The following is a 16,753-nucleotide window of genomic DNA, read 5'->3' on the forward strand; positions in this document are numbered from 1 at the left end:
TTAGTTTTTTTCATGTTTTCTGTCTCTTTGCCCTTAAAGAAGCAGAGAACTCACACTGTCCTGAGCTCTGCCTTCCACCAGCATTCCGAATTACTTGATGTGGGTCATTGGATGGTGTTCCTCTTCTACTTCCTCAGCCTTGGTCACCCAAGATCATGCAATCATTGTCCCTGCCACACTGTAGGTGCTGTGGGTGCCTGTCTCTCCTTTTTTTTTGCTCCCCCTTGCCCACCAAACCATTCATATTCTCATCCCATCCCATCAAAACACCTTTCTCCTTTCCTCCTTGTTTATTGTGTTGCCCTTCAAAGCCTCTTACAGTAAGGAAGGTGTAAAGTAGCAAGCTGAATCCCTCTTGACCCTGAAAATGCCACAAAGCTGGCAAAATTAAGAAACATTCATAATAATTATGATAATGAAGGAGCAAAAGAAAATCAGAGTAAGAGAATGAAGCAACAACTTGGACAAACATCCAAAAAGTGACCACTGAACTTGTGCAGTGGGATATAAATTGTTGCACTGGAATATGCCATTTGAGGGGGAAAAACTAAGAGAAGAAGACATTTCAAAAATTCAAATATTTTTAATTTTTTTTTTAATCACACCCAGTGTCCTTGGAAGCAGACAGCACAGGCCTGATCTGACCTCTGCATCACTCCTGCACCTCCTGCCACGGGAGCAGGGCGGGGGGTTCGTGTTGTGGAGCTGCCCGCGCTGTGGGGCTGCTGGAGGCGGAGGTCAGGAAGGTGCTGGGCAGGGGCAGGAGTGGCCATGGCGCCCAGCGTGGGAGCGAGCCATGCCGGCCACAAGAGCCCCATTGTCCGGCTGGAGGCGGGCTGGCCGGACAGGGCTGGAGGTGGGGGCTCAAGCATGTGGGTGACAGCAGCCCCAGGGAGCTCTGCACCCCGAGACACCACAGCCCTGACAGCAGGGACGGCCTGGGCCCAGCCCTCGCACCTCCGCTTCCAGCCCGCAGCCGACCATGGAGGAGGAGATCGCCCTCCCTCGCAGCTGCCTGTCCGCCCCCGGCAGCCCCAGCGGCCCCAGCCGCATCCCGGGCCCCTCACGGCGGCGGGACGGGCCCCTGGCCGTGGCCGCCCCCACGAAGCGGAGCTGCCTCTCGGTCACGCTGCGCCGGGCGGCCGGGCCCGGGGGGCTGCCCTGGGAGCGGCTGCGGGGCCCGGCCCCGGTCACCGCGATCCCCCCGCGGCCCCGGCCCGTGGCGACCGAGGGGCCCCAGCCACACCGCAGTTCTGACGGGACCGAGGCCACCTCGGTGGCGAAGATGGGGCTGTCCTACGCCCCACCACGCTCCGGTGGGTCTCCGCTGACGGGCAGAGGGAGGGAGGGAGGCACCAAGCGGTCCCTTGGCGATGACATGAGCCCAGCATGGGGCAGGACCCTTCAGGGTGATGAGAGGGAGGACGGGGCTTCCTCCCCTTTGGAGTGATTTCCTCTTGACCCACGCAGGAATCAGGGGTGGGCAGCAGTTGGTGCGGGGACAGCCCGTGTGCTTGTGAGCCTGGCACCCAGCAGGAAGATAGCCAACACGATGGTCACTGTGTCAGATTTTCTGGGTGCTGGAATGCCTGCCTGTCTGTCTGTCTGTCTGTCTGTCTGTCCAAAGCCAGTCTGTCCACTGCTCAGCCTAGCTCGGGGTAACTGCTGACAATTCTAAATGTTCCCAAAACCTGAAGTGGGTGCAGTTTTCTTTTTGTCCCAGAGCACTGCAAAAAGAGGAACCCCAAACCCTTGCCAAGTCTGCCAGGCATCCCACAGCCTGGCCCCCACCCAGGGGGGTTGATTTGTGGTGGAGGAACACGTGGTGCTCCTGTCATCCCACTGACTGGAGGGTCACAGCATTCCCAGATATCGGTGCCCCAGCACAGCATGACAGGTACACAGGGCCTGTCGGGGCCAGGGCTCACAGATGTAGGAGGACATGCAAAGCAGGGAAAGGGCATCCCCCTCCAAAGATACCAGCAGCCAGAGGCAGCCACACGGCTCTCCAGGCACAGGCACATCCACAGGAGGCGCATGGAGGTGCCTGCCAGAGCACAGGGGGATGTGACCTGTGTACCGCAACATGGTCCAAGTGGGAGGACCTGTCCCTGCTCACCGCACACAGGCACACACAGGTTTGCACACACACGCACGCAGAGGGGGCAGCGCTGGCTCTGCCTCTGCGCCTTGGGCTGACAGCCAGCAATCACGGTGCTGGAGGAGAAAAGGTTTCTCTCACCTTCACAGCAAAGCTGAAGGGCAAATCGCTTTCGATGAACCAAAATATTCTCAATTTCCTCCCTCTGGGAAAGCAGAAGGAGATTTTGCAATCCCCTGATCCTACGAAATACCTAGGGCAAAGAGCGCCTTTTCTCAGCCCCGCCGGAACTAAGCTGTGAAGGGTTAAATATGCCCCTCCCTAAACAAGCAGAGATGCTGAAAAGACTGGGGAATTGGGAGGGAAAAGGGCAAGAAAAGGCCTGGGGGGTGTGGGTGTGCAGTGAGGGCCCCTCCAGGACACGGGGGCCCCATCGGCAGCGGCCCCTCCGTGCCCGAGGCCATGCCCCCCCCCGCAAGTCAGGGAGGCTGCCGGGGGCCTGGGATGGAGCCGGGGGAGGGTGCGCGGGGGGAGATTTTGCGGAGATGTTTAATATTCAGGTCACATGACGATGGCAGCAGGAGCAGCACCAGCATCCCCGCTCTGCTGAAATAGCCACTGGAGAAGGAAGGGAAGGAGAGAGGGGGGAGAAGAGGACACAGGGAAGAAAGACAAAGGTAAAAGCAAGTGGAGCTTTGTAGCCCACCGTGCTGCTTCATCAGCGTCAGGCTAGAAAAGTGGGGGGAGACCCACCCCCTTGGGAGAGGAGTCGGAGACAAAGGAAGCTTCATGTTCAAAGGTAGGATGCTCCGGGCTTGGCAGGGCTGGGCAACGCCAGAGGGACACCGCTGGGGCTTTTTGCGCAGGCATCCTCTGTGTGCCCCCACGCTGCCCAGCTCTGGGCATGGGGGAGGGATAACCCCGGAGGGCAGTGGGGGAAATCGGTCTCGGCTTTGTCTTTCCTCTGTTTGTTCTCCTTGTATGAAGGAGAAGGAGCAGGGCTGGTCGTGGTGCTGATGGGGAATAGGTAGTGCCAGGCACTGCTTTGAAAGGAAGGGATAATCCAGCTGGGGAGTGCCACAGGCACCTGGCTTGTCCCTTGCCAGTGACAGGCAGTGGGGATGTGCTGTGCCTCTCCCTGAGCATCTGCACAGGAGCCAGCAGGCTTGCAGGCAGGGGCACAGGCAGCTGTGGTGGTGTGGCTGCCATGGTCCGGGGGTGCTCAGCATCCTCTCGCCGTGTGATACAGCTGTGCCACCCAGGGGGTGAGCTGGGACATGGGACAAGGATTGTACGGCTGGAGAGCGGCACCAAGGGCATGGCTGGGGCTGTGGTGGCTGGGCTGGGCTGTGCCCAGCTCCTTCACCTCCAGCTTCTGCATCTCCAGAGAGGCTTCAGCACACTCTGCCCTAGATTTCACTGCAGCCGGGCTCTTGCCCAAGCCCTTTGCAGAGTGCTGAGAGGAAGAAAGGCTGCTGTCAGGAAGGCTGCAGCAGCCCAGAGGATTGGGGTGATCTTCAAGCCAGGCAAAAAGATCTGGTAAGGAGAATGGTTCTGTTCTATACTCTGAGGTCAGCCAGTACATCCGGCAGGGCTCAGCCATTGCACTGCACAGCTGAAAGAAATGCCCTGGGGTCATCATAGGAACTGAGGAGGGAAAGGTATTTTTCCAGTGGAGAGATGCTCAGTGCAGCACCTCTGCGGAACTGAAGCAAAGCAAGGAGCAGGTCCTGATGGCCATGAGCTCCAGGGAGGCTGTACTGCTGAAGCAGCTGCTTGCTTTCTTTCCTAGGAACCTGGCATCACCATTTGAGGGCCTGCTTCTGCCAGCCACCTTCAGGTTTTGAACCCATTCCTCCTCCCTGTTCCTTGTCTACATGGAACAGGGAGGACGTCCAGAACCAAATGGGTGGAAGGGGCTGGGGTGAGATGTGAGTGAGGACCGCTGCCTCCAGCTGCAGAGGGACAACCTTGTGCTGCACCAGAGGAAAGCTGCAGCGAGGCCATCCATGTGTTACGTGGGGGTTAAATAGCTTTTCCTTGCTGGAAGCTGGTTTGTGGTGAGCACTGTTTGCAGCTCTCCCTCCCTCTTGCCAGACAAAGGATGGGAAGGCAGGGGGAGGGGATGCGACTGTATCTGGGTTATCAGGACATAATAGATGTTGGTCCCCACTACCTGAGCCCCCAAGGGATCTGCAGGGCCACCTCTGTCCCCACACAGGTCCTGTGAACCTCAGAGCACGAAGGGTGGTAGATCAGTGGTGGTGTCTGCTGCTGGCCACATATGCTGGCCTTCCAGGAGGAGGTTCTGCGGTGGATCAGTGGGTATCAGAAGCAGGAGCTAGCTGGGACCATGGGGACCTCTCTGGGCACTCATTGTGGTTCTGCCTGTCCCTGCCTCAAAAGCTGTGCCATCCCTTGATCCAGTCACATGGAGCATCTCCTGTGAGCCAGATAATATTCCCTAACAGCCCAGCCCAGGGCCACCTCCTACCGGATTTGGGCAGCAGGGGGGCATCACCAGCTACAGCCCTCTTAAATGAGCTTCTCTTAGCACACAGAACAAAGCAGCAGGGAAAAAGGGAGCCTTGTAAACAGCATATGTAAGTGGTTAACCTTGGCTAGCCCTCTATTCATTATCAGCTGTACTGACTGTAGTGCCCTCTCACTGAGTCATTACAGGGGACAGCTGCAAGGGCTACGGGATGAGCCCAGGACACGGAATGCCACCCCTTGATCAGCCACTCAGTGTGCTCAGGGGGCTAGAACCATTAGCTTTAGTGCACATAAAACAGAGCCACTCCCAGGAGAGCAGGCAGGCATGTTTCATGTCTCAGGGACAGCTCTGGTCCTGGTTTTGCACAGCCCAGCAGGCTGTTCCTCAGCTGGCTCCTTGAATTCATCCGTGGGAGGCAAAAGGTGAAAAGTCATGTGCAGAAAGATGAACCCTGGGCAAATTTCTGCAAAATGGGGGCTTCCCTGCCTGAGGCTGTATGGGAAGGAACTCCACACAGAGAAGAAGGCAAGTGACCTAGAGGAGAAGAGTAGGTGGCTTTCTCCTGGTCTCAGGGTTTTCTATAGCTGCCCAAGAACCTGAATCTGAAATATCTGCCCTAGTCACTGCAAGCTCCTGCCTCCAACACTGAAGCTTGTATTATGATGTCCACAGCAGTTAGCAACATCTCCTGGCTCTGGGCAAGGCTTTCCTTGGTGAGATTGAGGGATGAATTATGAACCTCTTAGTGAGCCTTGAAGCTGACAGCAAATTCCCTCCTTCCACTTCCCTGTCTAAGAACAAGGGTTGAAGGAATAAAGGAGAAGGCATCAGATTCCCTGAGGACAAGATACCACCCAGGCAATGAAAGGGTCACAGCCCACATGGCCCCTGTTCTGCACCCATCCCATGCAGCTGCTCAGCTGGGCTTTCTTCCCATCTTGACCTGTTCCCTTCTACCTTTGGAGTACCCCCATTTCTACCAGTAGCCAAGTGCCTCACTGGGGCCACAGCCCCCTGTCCCTAATTCCCTCATTGTTCTGTTTCTCTCTCTTCTCCCACTCTTAGGGCTAGGTAGGAGCCCAGCAGGGCTGTGTGGGGTGTATGTGGAGAATGCTGCAGCAGCAAAAGGGACACAGCACAGCCACACAACCATGATACAGGATGTAGGTGATGTGGGCAGCCTGGCAGAGAGAGAGTAAAGGGTAGGGTGCAGGAGAACTGGCTGGCCTGGCCCCCTGTGCTGTACCTGAGAGATGGGCTTTCCTGGCTCACATCAGCTTTGATAAGTCTGAAAAAAGACAAAGGGAGCCTCAAGGGATGCTTCGTCAGCAGAAAAGGCACATACTAGTTGTGATGGGTGTGAGAGAGGATTGCAGCTGAGAAGCACTTGGTGTGGCAGGCTGCCTCCTCCAGCAGCTGCCTGGCAGCGTGAGGTGCTCCAAATTGCCAGTCTGACTCAAGCCAATGGTCCATCTTGTGCTCTGGTTGCCCCAGGGTGCTGCTCGCTGCTTCAGGAGAGGCTGATGATAGTTCAGGATGCCTTCACTCGGTAGGGAAAAGCAGGAGGGCCTGCCATCCTGCCACTGACCTCTCCTGTGAGCAAGGTGGAACAGAGGTGGCACAAGAGCCTTCAGATGTTACCCACAGTGCTGTACATGAGTGGCTGTGCTACCATCATCTCACACAGGGGAAAACTCCTTCTCCCAGTTTAATATAAAAGACTTCCCAAGCGGTGAAAAGGAGCTGGGTGGAGGCACCCTTCCCCCTGTCAAGGGTGACCCTTCCACAGTGTCTTTCCTTAGCATGGGACAGTGGAATATTACAGCTTATAAAAATGTAAAATCTTCACTGTGTAGAGCAGCCCTTGTGTCAGCACTGGAGCTTTTATGTGGGAGTGCCAGGCAGGGTCCCCATTCAGCCATGGAGCCTGCTCCAGCCTAACCCTGTCCTTGAACAAAATCTCTCTGACCTCTTCTCAGTCTGTCTCTGCCTGGCTTGACTAAGCTGTGACAGGAACCCCAGATTGGTGCCATCACTTTCACCAGTCCAGTGACTTCTGAGTCATTTTCCTTGTGAAGAGGGGCATGTGTCACCACCAAATGGCAGTTGCCTGCCTAGCCGCTCATGTTTTTTTCTGCTGCCAGTGGATTCTGATAAGTGGAGAAAAAAACCTCTGCCAACATGATGGAAGGGGATAATTTAGTGTGAGATACTTGAACTGAAGTGGCATCCAAAACAAATGAAGTACTTACCAAGCAAAAATGCATTCTGTCTCTATCCTGGAAAAATAACCCTCTAATGAGACAAAGCATGGGGGAGTCAAGTAATTAGAGTGGGAGAACCTCTAGTTTGCAGCTGGCTTGTATATGAAAGGTATTTGATTCCTATCCCCTTCATCTTCCTTTCCAGATTCATCCCTCACGCCTGCCTTCCCCACCAATTAGAGCTTTTTTTCCATGCCCTGTCCTCTCCCAACCTCCGCTTCCTCCCAGCGGGTGGGAGCTACTCATTAATGAGACAGAGATAAATGGGTGAGGCCTGCCCCTAGCAATGTGTGCCATCACCCAAAAAAGGGTCAGGGAGGCTGGAAAGCCCTCAGGGTTTTCTTTTCACCCGATTGTTTTACATGGAGGAAGCAGAGATGAGGATAATTAATTTTCTGATCATGATGATTAGTTTCTTGAGTATGACAAAAACTATTGGTTGATGGATGGGAGGCAAGCACAGAGATTATGGCCAGGCTTTCACTTCCACCACTGTCTTCCTCTGAGGAATTCAGCCCGTGCACCACAACCAGTAATGCGGCCACCCCTGGCAAGGGCCAAGCATGCAAGTCCTCATGGCACATCCCAAACAAACTCTGTTTCAATGCCAAGACTTCACACATAATTTTTTTAAGTCTGTTCCATCACAAATTTTATGGTGAACTTGGAGGGCCAAAACACTGATGATCCTGTTGAGAACCAGGAGACAAAAATAAGGAGACACACCTGGAACTTTGAGCACCTGATTATCAGCCCAGCCATCCTTGCTGCCCCTGCTCTTGCTGTTTGAAGGGAGCCATCAATACACTACATTCTCAGTGAAACCCCCTTCACCTCCTCATCTGGAGTGGGACACAGAAGAGTGTGCTGGAAACTCAAGTAGATGTTTCTCCATGATGAGCCTTACCACTAAAATCTTGACATTCAGTTATCCTCAGTAGCCCTTGAAAAGGCTGCTCAGTGCTGCCCTCAGCCCCTGTGACAGGTCAGCAAGGAGGCTGTTGTTACACCTCCATGATGATTTTTCAATCTTTGTCCCCATGTAGGACCAGTGGACAGCAAAAACGAAGCAGCCATGTCTGAGCTGGTGCCAGAGCCACGACAAAAACCAGTCGTACCAATGAAGCCCATGGGCATCAACACCAGCTTGCTGGGCTACATCGGTATCGACACCATCATTGAGCAGATGCGCAAGAAAACCATGAAGACAGGTTTCGACTTCAACATCATGGTTGTAGGTAGGCAGAGACCAGCTGAGGAGCTGGGAACCATGGCCAGGGACTGTCCCAGGGACTGAGGCCAGGTGGGAGAGCAAGCCCTGCTGGGAGGGCATGAGGGAGCAGGCAGAAGTTGCTCTGAGGGAAAACAGAGCCTGCACAAGACAAGGAGACCTCCAGCCCTTTCCCCTGCCAGCCTGGCTGGGTTCCTTGGGCCTGCTGTCATCACCATGCTGTGGCAAATGTCACAAGCTTCCTCTCTGCAATCCTCAGGTCAGAGTGGACTGGGAAAGTCAACGCTGGTAAACACCCTCTTCAAATCCCAGGTGAGCCGCAAATCTTCAGGCTGGAACCGGGAGGAGAAGATCCCCAAGACAGTGGAGATCAAAGCCATTGGGCACGGTAAGAGCCAGGCTGCTGGGGTGGAAGCAATACTGATGCCTCAGCATAGTCTTGCAGAAGATCCCAGCAGTCTATGCAAAGAGTTCTTTGGTATTAGGCAGCTCTTTCTCCATAGGAAGCTAAAGGACAGTTTTAGATGGCCTCAGAGACAGAAAAGGCTTTTCTTAAACTGAAAAGCCCCTGATGCCACAGCCAAAAGTGAGGGGTAGACAAATAGAGAGACTTCATCACCTAAGACATTAGTCTGCAGTTGTGGATTAAGCCTTGCTGTAAGTCATGTTCACCTGCAGTAACATTTGATAAGCTACACAAGTTGCATTGTCGGGTCCCATCCCAAGCCTGGTAGTGCACAGCTCCTCACAAAGCATCAGCACAACTCCTGTGGTGGTGCAGGGTAATGAGCATCATCTCAGATTCAGGATGATGCATTAGAGGGGAGAAGTTGTGTTAGGGCAGGTACTACCTTTGGGCCACAGACTGAGCACAAATCCATTTTCTTGTGACAGAGTGGTGTAAGGTGGCTTTTGTGTAGATATTACCAAAATTTGGGGTCAGACATGGAAATGAGGGTCACAACTGTTGAGGCATGACACAAGCTGGTCTGGATATGCTTACTGGGCAGGGACGAGGACACAGCTCTCTTGTTCCCTTGTGGGACACAAAGACATGTTTCATGACAGAGCAGGTCCCCAGGGAGGAGTATGATTGTTTGCAATTTTTCCCCCAGTCATTGAAGAAGGTGGTGTCAAAATGAAGCTGACAGTGATTGACACACCAGGATTTGGAGACCAGATCAACAATGAGAACTGGTGAGTTTTACAAGGTCAAGGCCTTGTGTCCCAGAAAGGGCTGAAGTTAAGATGATATATGAGTGACTGTTATGTGCTTGGCCCTTGAAAGCATCTGGGCACCTATTGCACTTGGGGACTAATAATAGGGCTGTGGAACTGTGAAACCATGGGTCTGTGTGTGTGACTGGGGGTATGCACATATTACATGGTGAGTGCTTATTTCTGTGGCCAGTTACAGAAACTCTTAATCATCTGTGCTGATGGTGAGATGCTTCAGGTGGATTTTTTTTTTTTTAATGCCTGAGACTGCTTTGCTGCTGTCAGAGGTGGGAACACTGTGGGCAGGAACGCGAGGAGATTTGTACCAGTCTATTCATCTCTCTTTCCCACTTTAACAGCTGGGAGCCTATTGAGAAATACATCAACGAGCAATATGAAAAGTTTTTGAAAGAGGAGGTGAATATTGCAAGAAAGAAACGAATTCCAGACACGCGTGTGCACTGCTGCCTCTACTTCATCTCCCCTACAGGGCACTCGTACGTACACTGCCCCTTGTCCTTCCTCCAGCCCTTGGTACCTCTGTGGCAGATATACACCCTACACTGCTGCACCTCAGACATGGATCCAGCAGGACTGGGCACTGTTTAGCCTAACTTTGGGAGCTGTGGGGCTTGAAAGGGTCTAAGCTTACAAGAGCAGGAGAAATGCCACTGTGGTTTTTGGGAGAGGGCAGAATGGATGGGAAGAAGGAGATGAGAACATGGTGGCAGCAAGCAGGGTATGTACAAGGGAGGGTTCACTTGTGCCCTGGTGCTTGGACAGTCATTAGGATGAAAGGCTTGGAGGGTAAAAAGTGACCCCTTCCATCTTGTTCCTTCTTGGGCTGCAGCTTGCGGCCTTTGGACCTGGAGTTCATGAAACATCTCAGCAAGGTAGTGAACATCATCCCAGTTATTGCTAAGGCTGACACCATGACCTTGGAGGAGAAGACTGAATTCAAACAAAGAGTGAGTATCTCCTCTTCTGGATAGGATTCTTCCCTGCCCTGGCTTGGAGGTGGGAGAAATGAGTGGTATCCTTCTTCCTGGGATTGCAGTGCAGTCCCCAGAGTGTGCACAGAGTCCAGCGCTGGGTTGCTGGGTTAAGTCCTAAAGATGCTGCTGTTTATATCTCTGAGGGCATCTGTTAGAGAAGGAAGAAATGTGTGTATCCTTGTGATGTCTTGTGATATGTTCTGTCATGGGAACTGGACAGCCAGACAAGTAACTGAGGTTGGGAAACAGACTCATCATTGCTGCCTTGTGTTCTCGCTTTACTGTGCACTTCCTTGGGACAATCCCTCCAGCTTCTGCCCCCTGGAAGGATGTTCCAGATGTGTTTGCCTGGCCTTGCCAACTGCCTTCCCTTCAGGTTTGTGCTGCTTTGTGCTCCAAAATGTCTTTCTGATTAGGTGCGCAAGGAACTAGAAGTAAATGGGATCGAGTTTTATCCCCAGAAAGAATTTGATGAGGACTTGGAGGATAAAACAGAGAACGACAAAATCAGGGTAGGAAACATTTTATTGTGGGAGGGGAAGGGTGGATGAGGAGGGCACCACATTTTGTTCTGCACTTCAGCATTATTGCCCTCACACATAAGAAATAAACAGCTTTTTAATCTCCATTTCTGTGGTAATTGCAGTCTCTTTGCAGGGATATCTGTAATGTAAAGCAGAGTAAAGCAGCAGTGAACAGCTGCACAACCCAATGGATTGCAGAGTCTCCTGCATTCTGTGCTCTGGAAACAGATAATTTCTCCCTGCGCTTAGAGATATCTGGGTCCCCAATAGCTTCACCTACTGTCCTACTTCCCTGGAAAGCTGTATACTTACTCCATTTCTGGCTTTCCTCGGTATATTTCAGCCATTAAACTTGATGAATGTTCATGGGGCTTATGGGGAAGGATTATTTGAGTCCCATCTTTCTATTGTAAAGAACTACAAATCTGTCAAGAAATACTTACCTTGAACTATCCATATGAGCATCTCTGGGCTGACAGACCCCCTGTTGGTTATGCCAAGGTACTTCTCTGGTCATCCCCCTCCTCAGAAATGCTGGAGATAGGTGCAGAAAAGCTCTGCCCCAACTCCGGAGCCCTTGGCACTGCTCCAAGCTATCCACACAGCTTGTTGGGGTGCAAGAACACCTGGAAAGCAAGAGTCCAGAATTCTAGGGATAGCACTGAGTGGTGAAAAGGACAGCCAGTGAAGTTTTGCTCTGGAGAATCTCTTCCCTTGGAGAAGGCCTTGTGTTTGTTGAGCTGAGAGGTGGAAAGGTGGATGGGGAGCCATGGTGGTACTGGTCTCTGGAATGGGTTCAATGGATCTTTCCACGTGTCTCTCCCCAGCAGGAAAGCATGCCCTTTGCAGTAGTGGGCAGTGACAAGGAGTACCAAGTGAATGGCAAAAGAGTCCTGGGCAGGAAAACACCTTGGGGAATCATTGAAGGTAAAAAACCTCTTGCTTATGGGAGCTGAAAGTACTGTCTGCAGATCACAGTAATAGACAAGGGGCCAGATAGCATGTCTTGTGGCTACCTTCCCATCCCATTTGTGACAAACTGCTTGAAACCAGCCAAAAGGGGAATTCTCAAATACCTGTGCCAGGAGGGAACTGCCATGGTCAATATGGTGCCACTGTCACCACCTGGCAGAAGCTGGAGCCACTCTGAACACCATGATGTGTGAAGCTAAGCTCCTGAGGTTGTCTTGGTTTTCAAATGAAAATTCATGTGTGACTGCTCTTAGTGTGTCTCCCCAATGCTCGACAGTGTGGCGTTCAGACAACTGTCTGTCCTTTCTGAAGTATGCAAGCTCTACCCACTTGGAACCTGTCCCCATGGAAGTGACTCTGTGTCCACAAAGGGGCTGTTGAAAAAATCAAATTTAACAATTGCTTGCTTTCTTTTCAGTGGAAAACCTCAATCACTGTGAATTTGCCCTACTTCGAGATTTTGTCATCAGGTAAGGTCATGGTCACGCACCAGTTTGCTCTTGACGAGCTGGGAGTCTTCCTGAGATCCAGTCAGAATTAAATAGCCCCTACTAAAAGGGAAATAAAGTAAATTTCAGGCAGTGAAAGCTTATGTGGTATAGGGTTGGATTGAGTTAAGGGGTAGATATTCTAGTGCCTCTCTTAGTGACACTGTGTCAGGTAGGTGCTAGTTTTCATGTATGAGCTGGATGCTTGGAAAAAAGCAGGATACTACTACCCCTCTCAAGGTTGCAAAAACTCCCATTAAGGGAGTTAAAACAAAATCCCTTCTGGTTGCAAAAACTTTTATTTGCTGCTGACAAACAGGTCAGTAATAAAGAGGTCATTACCACATCCTAGACTGTGTTTCCTTCCAGGTTGAAGGATGTGCTGGAACATCTGAGCTGGAAGTGAAAATCTTCATATTTCAATAGCTTTCATTGTCCTGTCTTATTTCTAGTCTGTTTCATGAAGCTGCCTCAGCACAAATTCTGCAGGAAAGCTGTAGATTCAGGGTGACCTCTCTTCCCTATAAAAAGAGAAACACAGTTCAAAATCAAAGCCCTGTGGCTAATTCCACTTGTGTGTATGGTGCAATTGAGACATTTGGCCAGGTACAATGCTTTGACATCACCCTACTTTCCTCTTTTTGTTTTGTAATACCTTCTGCAGCAGAGCTGCTTTTCCAAAGTCTTTCAGTAAAAACATCCTACCCAAATGATCATCACAAAGCCTGTAACAATCCAAGCCCCCAGGCTGTGAGTGGAGGTCAGGGATGATGCTCACAGCAGTGTTCTGCAGCTTATGATCTGCAGTGAACCTGATACACCTCCTGTTGCTTCCTTGCCTCACCACTGCTTCAGATAAGCCCCAGTCTGCTCTGACACCAGGAGGGCCAGTGGCTGGGCCAGTTGCACGGGTGAGAGAAGGGCAGAGCACTGGCAAGCACAGCCAGGAACTTCAGCCCATGTCCTGCATCCTGCCTGTGTGTTCTCAAATGCTGATGCTCTAGCTCTCAGTTGTGTATGATGACACCCATGCTATCCATGCAGAAAGAGGGGTAACAATAATTAGCTAAACTGACTGACTGAAAAAATCTGCCATCTATTTGGGGAATAAAATTATCATCAGAAGAATAATACTTACTGTTCTGATATTGGCTATCATATCCTCTTTCCCAACCCACTTTGTCCCCTGCAGGACCCACCTTCAGGACCTAAAAGAAGTGACCCACAACATCCACTATGAGACCTACAGGGCCAAACGGCTGAATGACAACGGAGGGCTGCCCCCCATGACTGTGGAGACAGAGGAAAACCACGAAAGTAACCTGTGAAAGAGCCTCCCCCTCCATGGTCACTGGTGACTCTGGCCAGACAACCCACCCCTGCTACCCCTGACTCAGCCACGGGCCTGTCTCTGCAGCACGTGGGAGTGAGAGGGTGCGAGTGTGAGCGTGCGGCGTGCGTGTGCCTCCCTGTGTGCCAGATAGGGACAGGGCATCCCCCCGGCCCTCCCAGAGCGTTCCCATCCTTGGTCTGTTTGTGCACAGTGCACTGTCCCCCAGCTTCCCTGCTCTCCTTCCTGTGTCTCAGCTGTGTATCTTGTCTGGGGGAAATAGTGGTGGGGGGGGGAAGGATTTCTAGGGGTGTGGATTTTGGAGGGGGGAGGTGTGGGGCATGCTGTAGTCCTGTTTTTATCACTTGGACACAAGGCAAGGAGAGACTCTGGGAGAGATGGTGGAGTCAATGCATGCATGTTTCAAGAAATGTCAGCAGAGATTTCTCTTGGATCTTCCATGGGTGTAAAGGCAGCTGGTTGGTCTGAGGGCATGGTGGCCTGGCAATTAATCCCCTTTTCTTGCTGTGGCTTCCCAAGGGGAAATGGCAGCTTGGAACAGGGTAGATGAGAGAAGACTGGCACTGTTTTGTGGTTCAGAGCAAGTGACTGGTGGGAGGAGACAGAATTAGTTCTTGGCCTGTAGCATCTGTTTGAGAAGCATCAAAGTACTTGGGGAAAATGGATATATTTTCCAAAAGACGCAAAACCCAGGGGGAAAGAACGTGTTCCTGCTGCAGAGGGTGCATTTGCCCTGCCCAGCAAGAAGGTCAAAAGCCATGCTTGTGTCACAGGCATTGGACTCTGTGCAGATCAGACCAAGCTGTGCTGGGGTCACCCCATGCCCCTGCTGCAGTGGTCTTTCTCCAGCAGCACCGAGCAGGTCCTGGCCACACCCTTCCCCACAGATGGCCCCTCTGCTGTATGAGCACAGGGAGGACAGTGCCACAGGGCGTCCCTGCTGGGACCTCCCCCAGGGACAGCTCCACTCAGCATAGCACCTTGGGGATCTTGGAAGAGTGCAAACAGCACTGGGCCAGGGTGGGGCACAAGAGACACCTCTTCCCCATTCTCCTCATTGAAATGGCTGCATTTGCTACTGTAGCAGTGCTGCTCCTCTGCTCTCCTACTGTGCCATGTCCTCCTCCACTCCTGTGCTTTTGTCCTCATTCCCTTTTAGCCCTCCATAGCTTTCTTCCTTCTTTTCTTTTCTGTTTTTTATCCTTTAAGTCTCTCCTTCATTTCTCCAAGTACTTGAATATTTCTCTTCTTCAGGCTGTTTTCTCCCTCTCCCAAGCTCTCACATCTTCTTAACAATGTGCTTTTGCGTCCTGTTGAGAAGCTTTTGTTTTACCTTTCCCTGGAGGGGATGGGGAGGGAAGGTAAAGACCTGTGAGCAGAAAGAGGCACAGTCTGGGTGTCCCTGAGCGAGGTCAAAAGTGTCAGGGCTGTCTGGGCAGAAGGAAGGAGGGGAAAAGACCAGAGATGTCCTGAGGCTGGCAGTGTCTGCCTGTCTCTGCATGTCACATGGCTGGCAGGGACTGTCCCCTCCAGGAGAGTTGCCAGCCAACTTGGAATGCCATGGCCTGGCACCCAGCAAGGGGAAGAGCAGGGCTTGGGATGGGGGTTGGAAAGGCTGGCACTGGAGGGAGGAGGAAGAAAACAGCAAATGAGCAGCAGAGGAAGACTCAAGTCAAACTTGATGTTGGTTGATGGAGCTGTGTGGGGGCCGGGGCTGGCAATGGGGTTCTCCAAGCCTTAGCAAAACTGTCAGGAGCACGTGTCCATCGTGTGGCTTTCGCTGGTGCTGCCACTGCAAAGCAAAGGTTCTCTTCACTCTCACTCCCACCTGTCCACACCAATCAGCCATTCTCAGCAGCACTGGGACGTGAGGGCCATTCCAGCACTTCCACGTCCTTTCCCCACCCACGTTCACAGCTCCTGGTGTTCCTGTACGCAGTGTGTGCGTGCAGCCTTGCACACCCTCCCCCTGCACCAGGCTCCTCGGTCCTGCAGGGAGCAGGAGCCTTGTCACTGGTGCCAGCAGCCATTCCATGGACCCCTGCAGAGACCACCTGGCCATGCTGCCACCCAGCTGGCCCTGCTCAGCCCAAGGACATCAAAGACGTGAACCTCGTCAAAGACACTGCCAGGGCTCTGCTTCTTCACAGCACAGAAGCACGAAGCCACGTCTCATCCCTTCACCCTGGGCTACAGAATAGTAATCTTTATGACTTTTGGGCCCAGCCAAGGGTTAGGGCAGAGACGCAATGCTGCCCTGCTTAAAGAAAGCAAAGCAGACCCACGCAACAGAAGAGATACTTTCCTTTGCCTGCAATGTGGATTTCAAGGACAAGGTTGTGTGTTTTGCCATATAGGTTTAGGAATTTTTATTTCTTTGTAATAACGTGTTTTTACACCCTGCTCTGTAATTTCTTGTCGGATCATAGACTACTTTTAAATGATCCGTACAAGCTTGTGAGAAAAACATGCTCAGGTACTCCTCACTGCCATCTGCTCATGCCGATATCCTATCAGGAAGTCTACAAACGGCAAATACAAAAAATAAAAAATCCCACGGGGCATGAGAGAGATACGGGAGATACTGTTGGGAAGAAGCCTCTGTGAATGGATAAGCTGGGAAAAGTCTGAATCGAGCGCCACCAGCTGAGTTCCAGGATGACCACAGCAAGTCAGCTCTTCCCCTGAGATATCCCGAGTGATCTGCAGAGGGGAAGAGTCTAAACCTTACACCAGAGAGGCCCGCTCAGCGCATTCGGAGGCTCACAAGCCGTTCAGTACAGAAGCCGTTCGCCAGAAAAACTTTGCCAAGCACGGCAAATGCTGGACAACTTCCACCGAGGCAACTACGGCAGCGAACAGACGTGGCTGCCCTGAGCAGAGAGAGCCAGAGGAGCGAGCAGGACTGCGTGTAGGCACAGTGTCTGTGGTTCGTTGTGCGGCTCGGCGCGGGGCCAGGAGGGGCCGGGCAGGGCCGCCCCTCAGAGCCACCGGCCGCCATTAAACGAACGCGGCGCCGCCTCTCACTTCCGCCTCGCTTCCCTCTCACTTCCGCCTCGCGCGCGCCGCGGGGGGCGGGGCCAGCGGGAACGCGTTCCCGGGGCGGGGCCGC

General features: G+C 52.5%; 1 protein-coding gene across 3 annotated transcripts; it reads left to right on the forward strand.

The window, feature by feature from the left end:
• The first annotated feature begins 1,295 nt into the window (after window positions 1–1,295).
• Window positions 1,296–14,091, forward strand: SEPTIN3 (septin 3). 3 transcript variants are annotated; one of them, XM_063154647.1, is made up of 10 exons: window positions 1,296–1,316; window positions 7,909–8,100; window positions 8,353–8,481; window positions 9,209–9,290; window positions 9,671–9,808; window positions 10,162–10,279; window positions 10,723–10,818; window positions 11,661–11,757; window positions 12,221–12,272; window positions 13,483–14,091. In XM_063154647.1, the coding sequence occupies exons 2-10, from the start codon at window positions 7,938–7,940 to the stop codon at window positions 13,616–13,618; spliced, it is 1,011 nt and encodes a 336-aa protein (XP_063010717.1). In that variant the 5' UTR covers window positions 1,296–1,316; window positions 7,909–7,937; the 3' UTR covers window positions 13,619–14,091. The 3 variants fall into 3 exon arrangements, with proteins under 3 accessions (XP_063010717.1, XP_063010718.1, XP_063010719.1); XM_063154648.1 differs by lacking the exon at window positions 1,296–1,316 and adding an exon at window positions 2,645–2,900 and having other exon boundaries at window positions 11,658–11,757; XM_063154649.1 differs by lacking the exon at window positions 1,296–1,316 and adding an exon at window positions 2,649–2,778 and having other exon boundaries at window positions 11,658–11,757.
• The last annotated feature ends 2,662 nt before the right edge of the window (window positions 14,092–16,753 follow it).

The sequence above is a fragment of the Melospiza melodia genome, chromosome 4, assembly GCF_035770615.1.
Source record: "Melospiza melodia melodia isolate bMelMel2 chromosome 4, bMelMel2.pri, whole genome shotgun sequence".
Taxonomy (NCBI): domain Eukaryota; kingdom Metazoa; phylum Chordata; class Aves; order Passeriformes; family Passerellidae; genus Melospiza; species Melospiza melodia.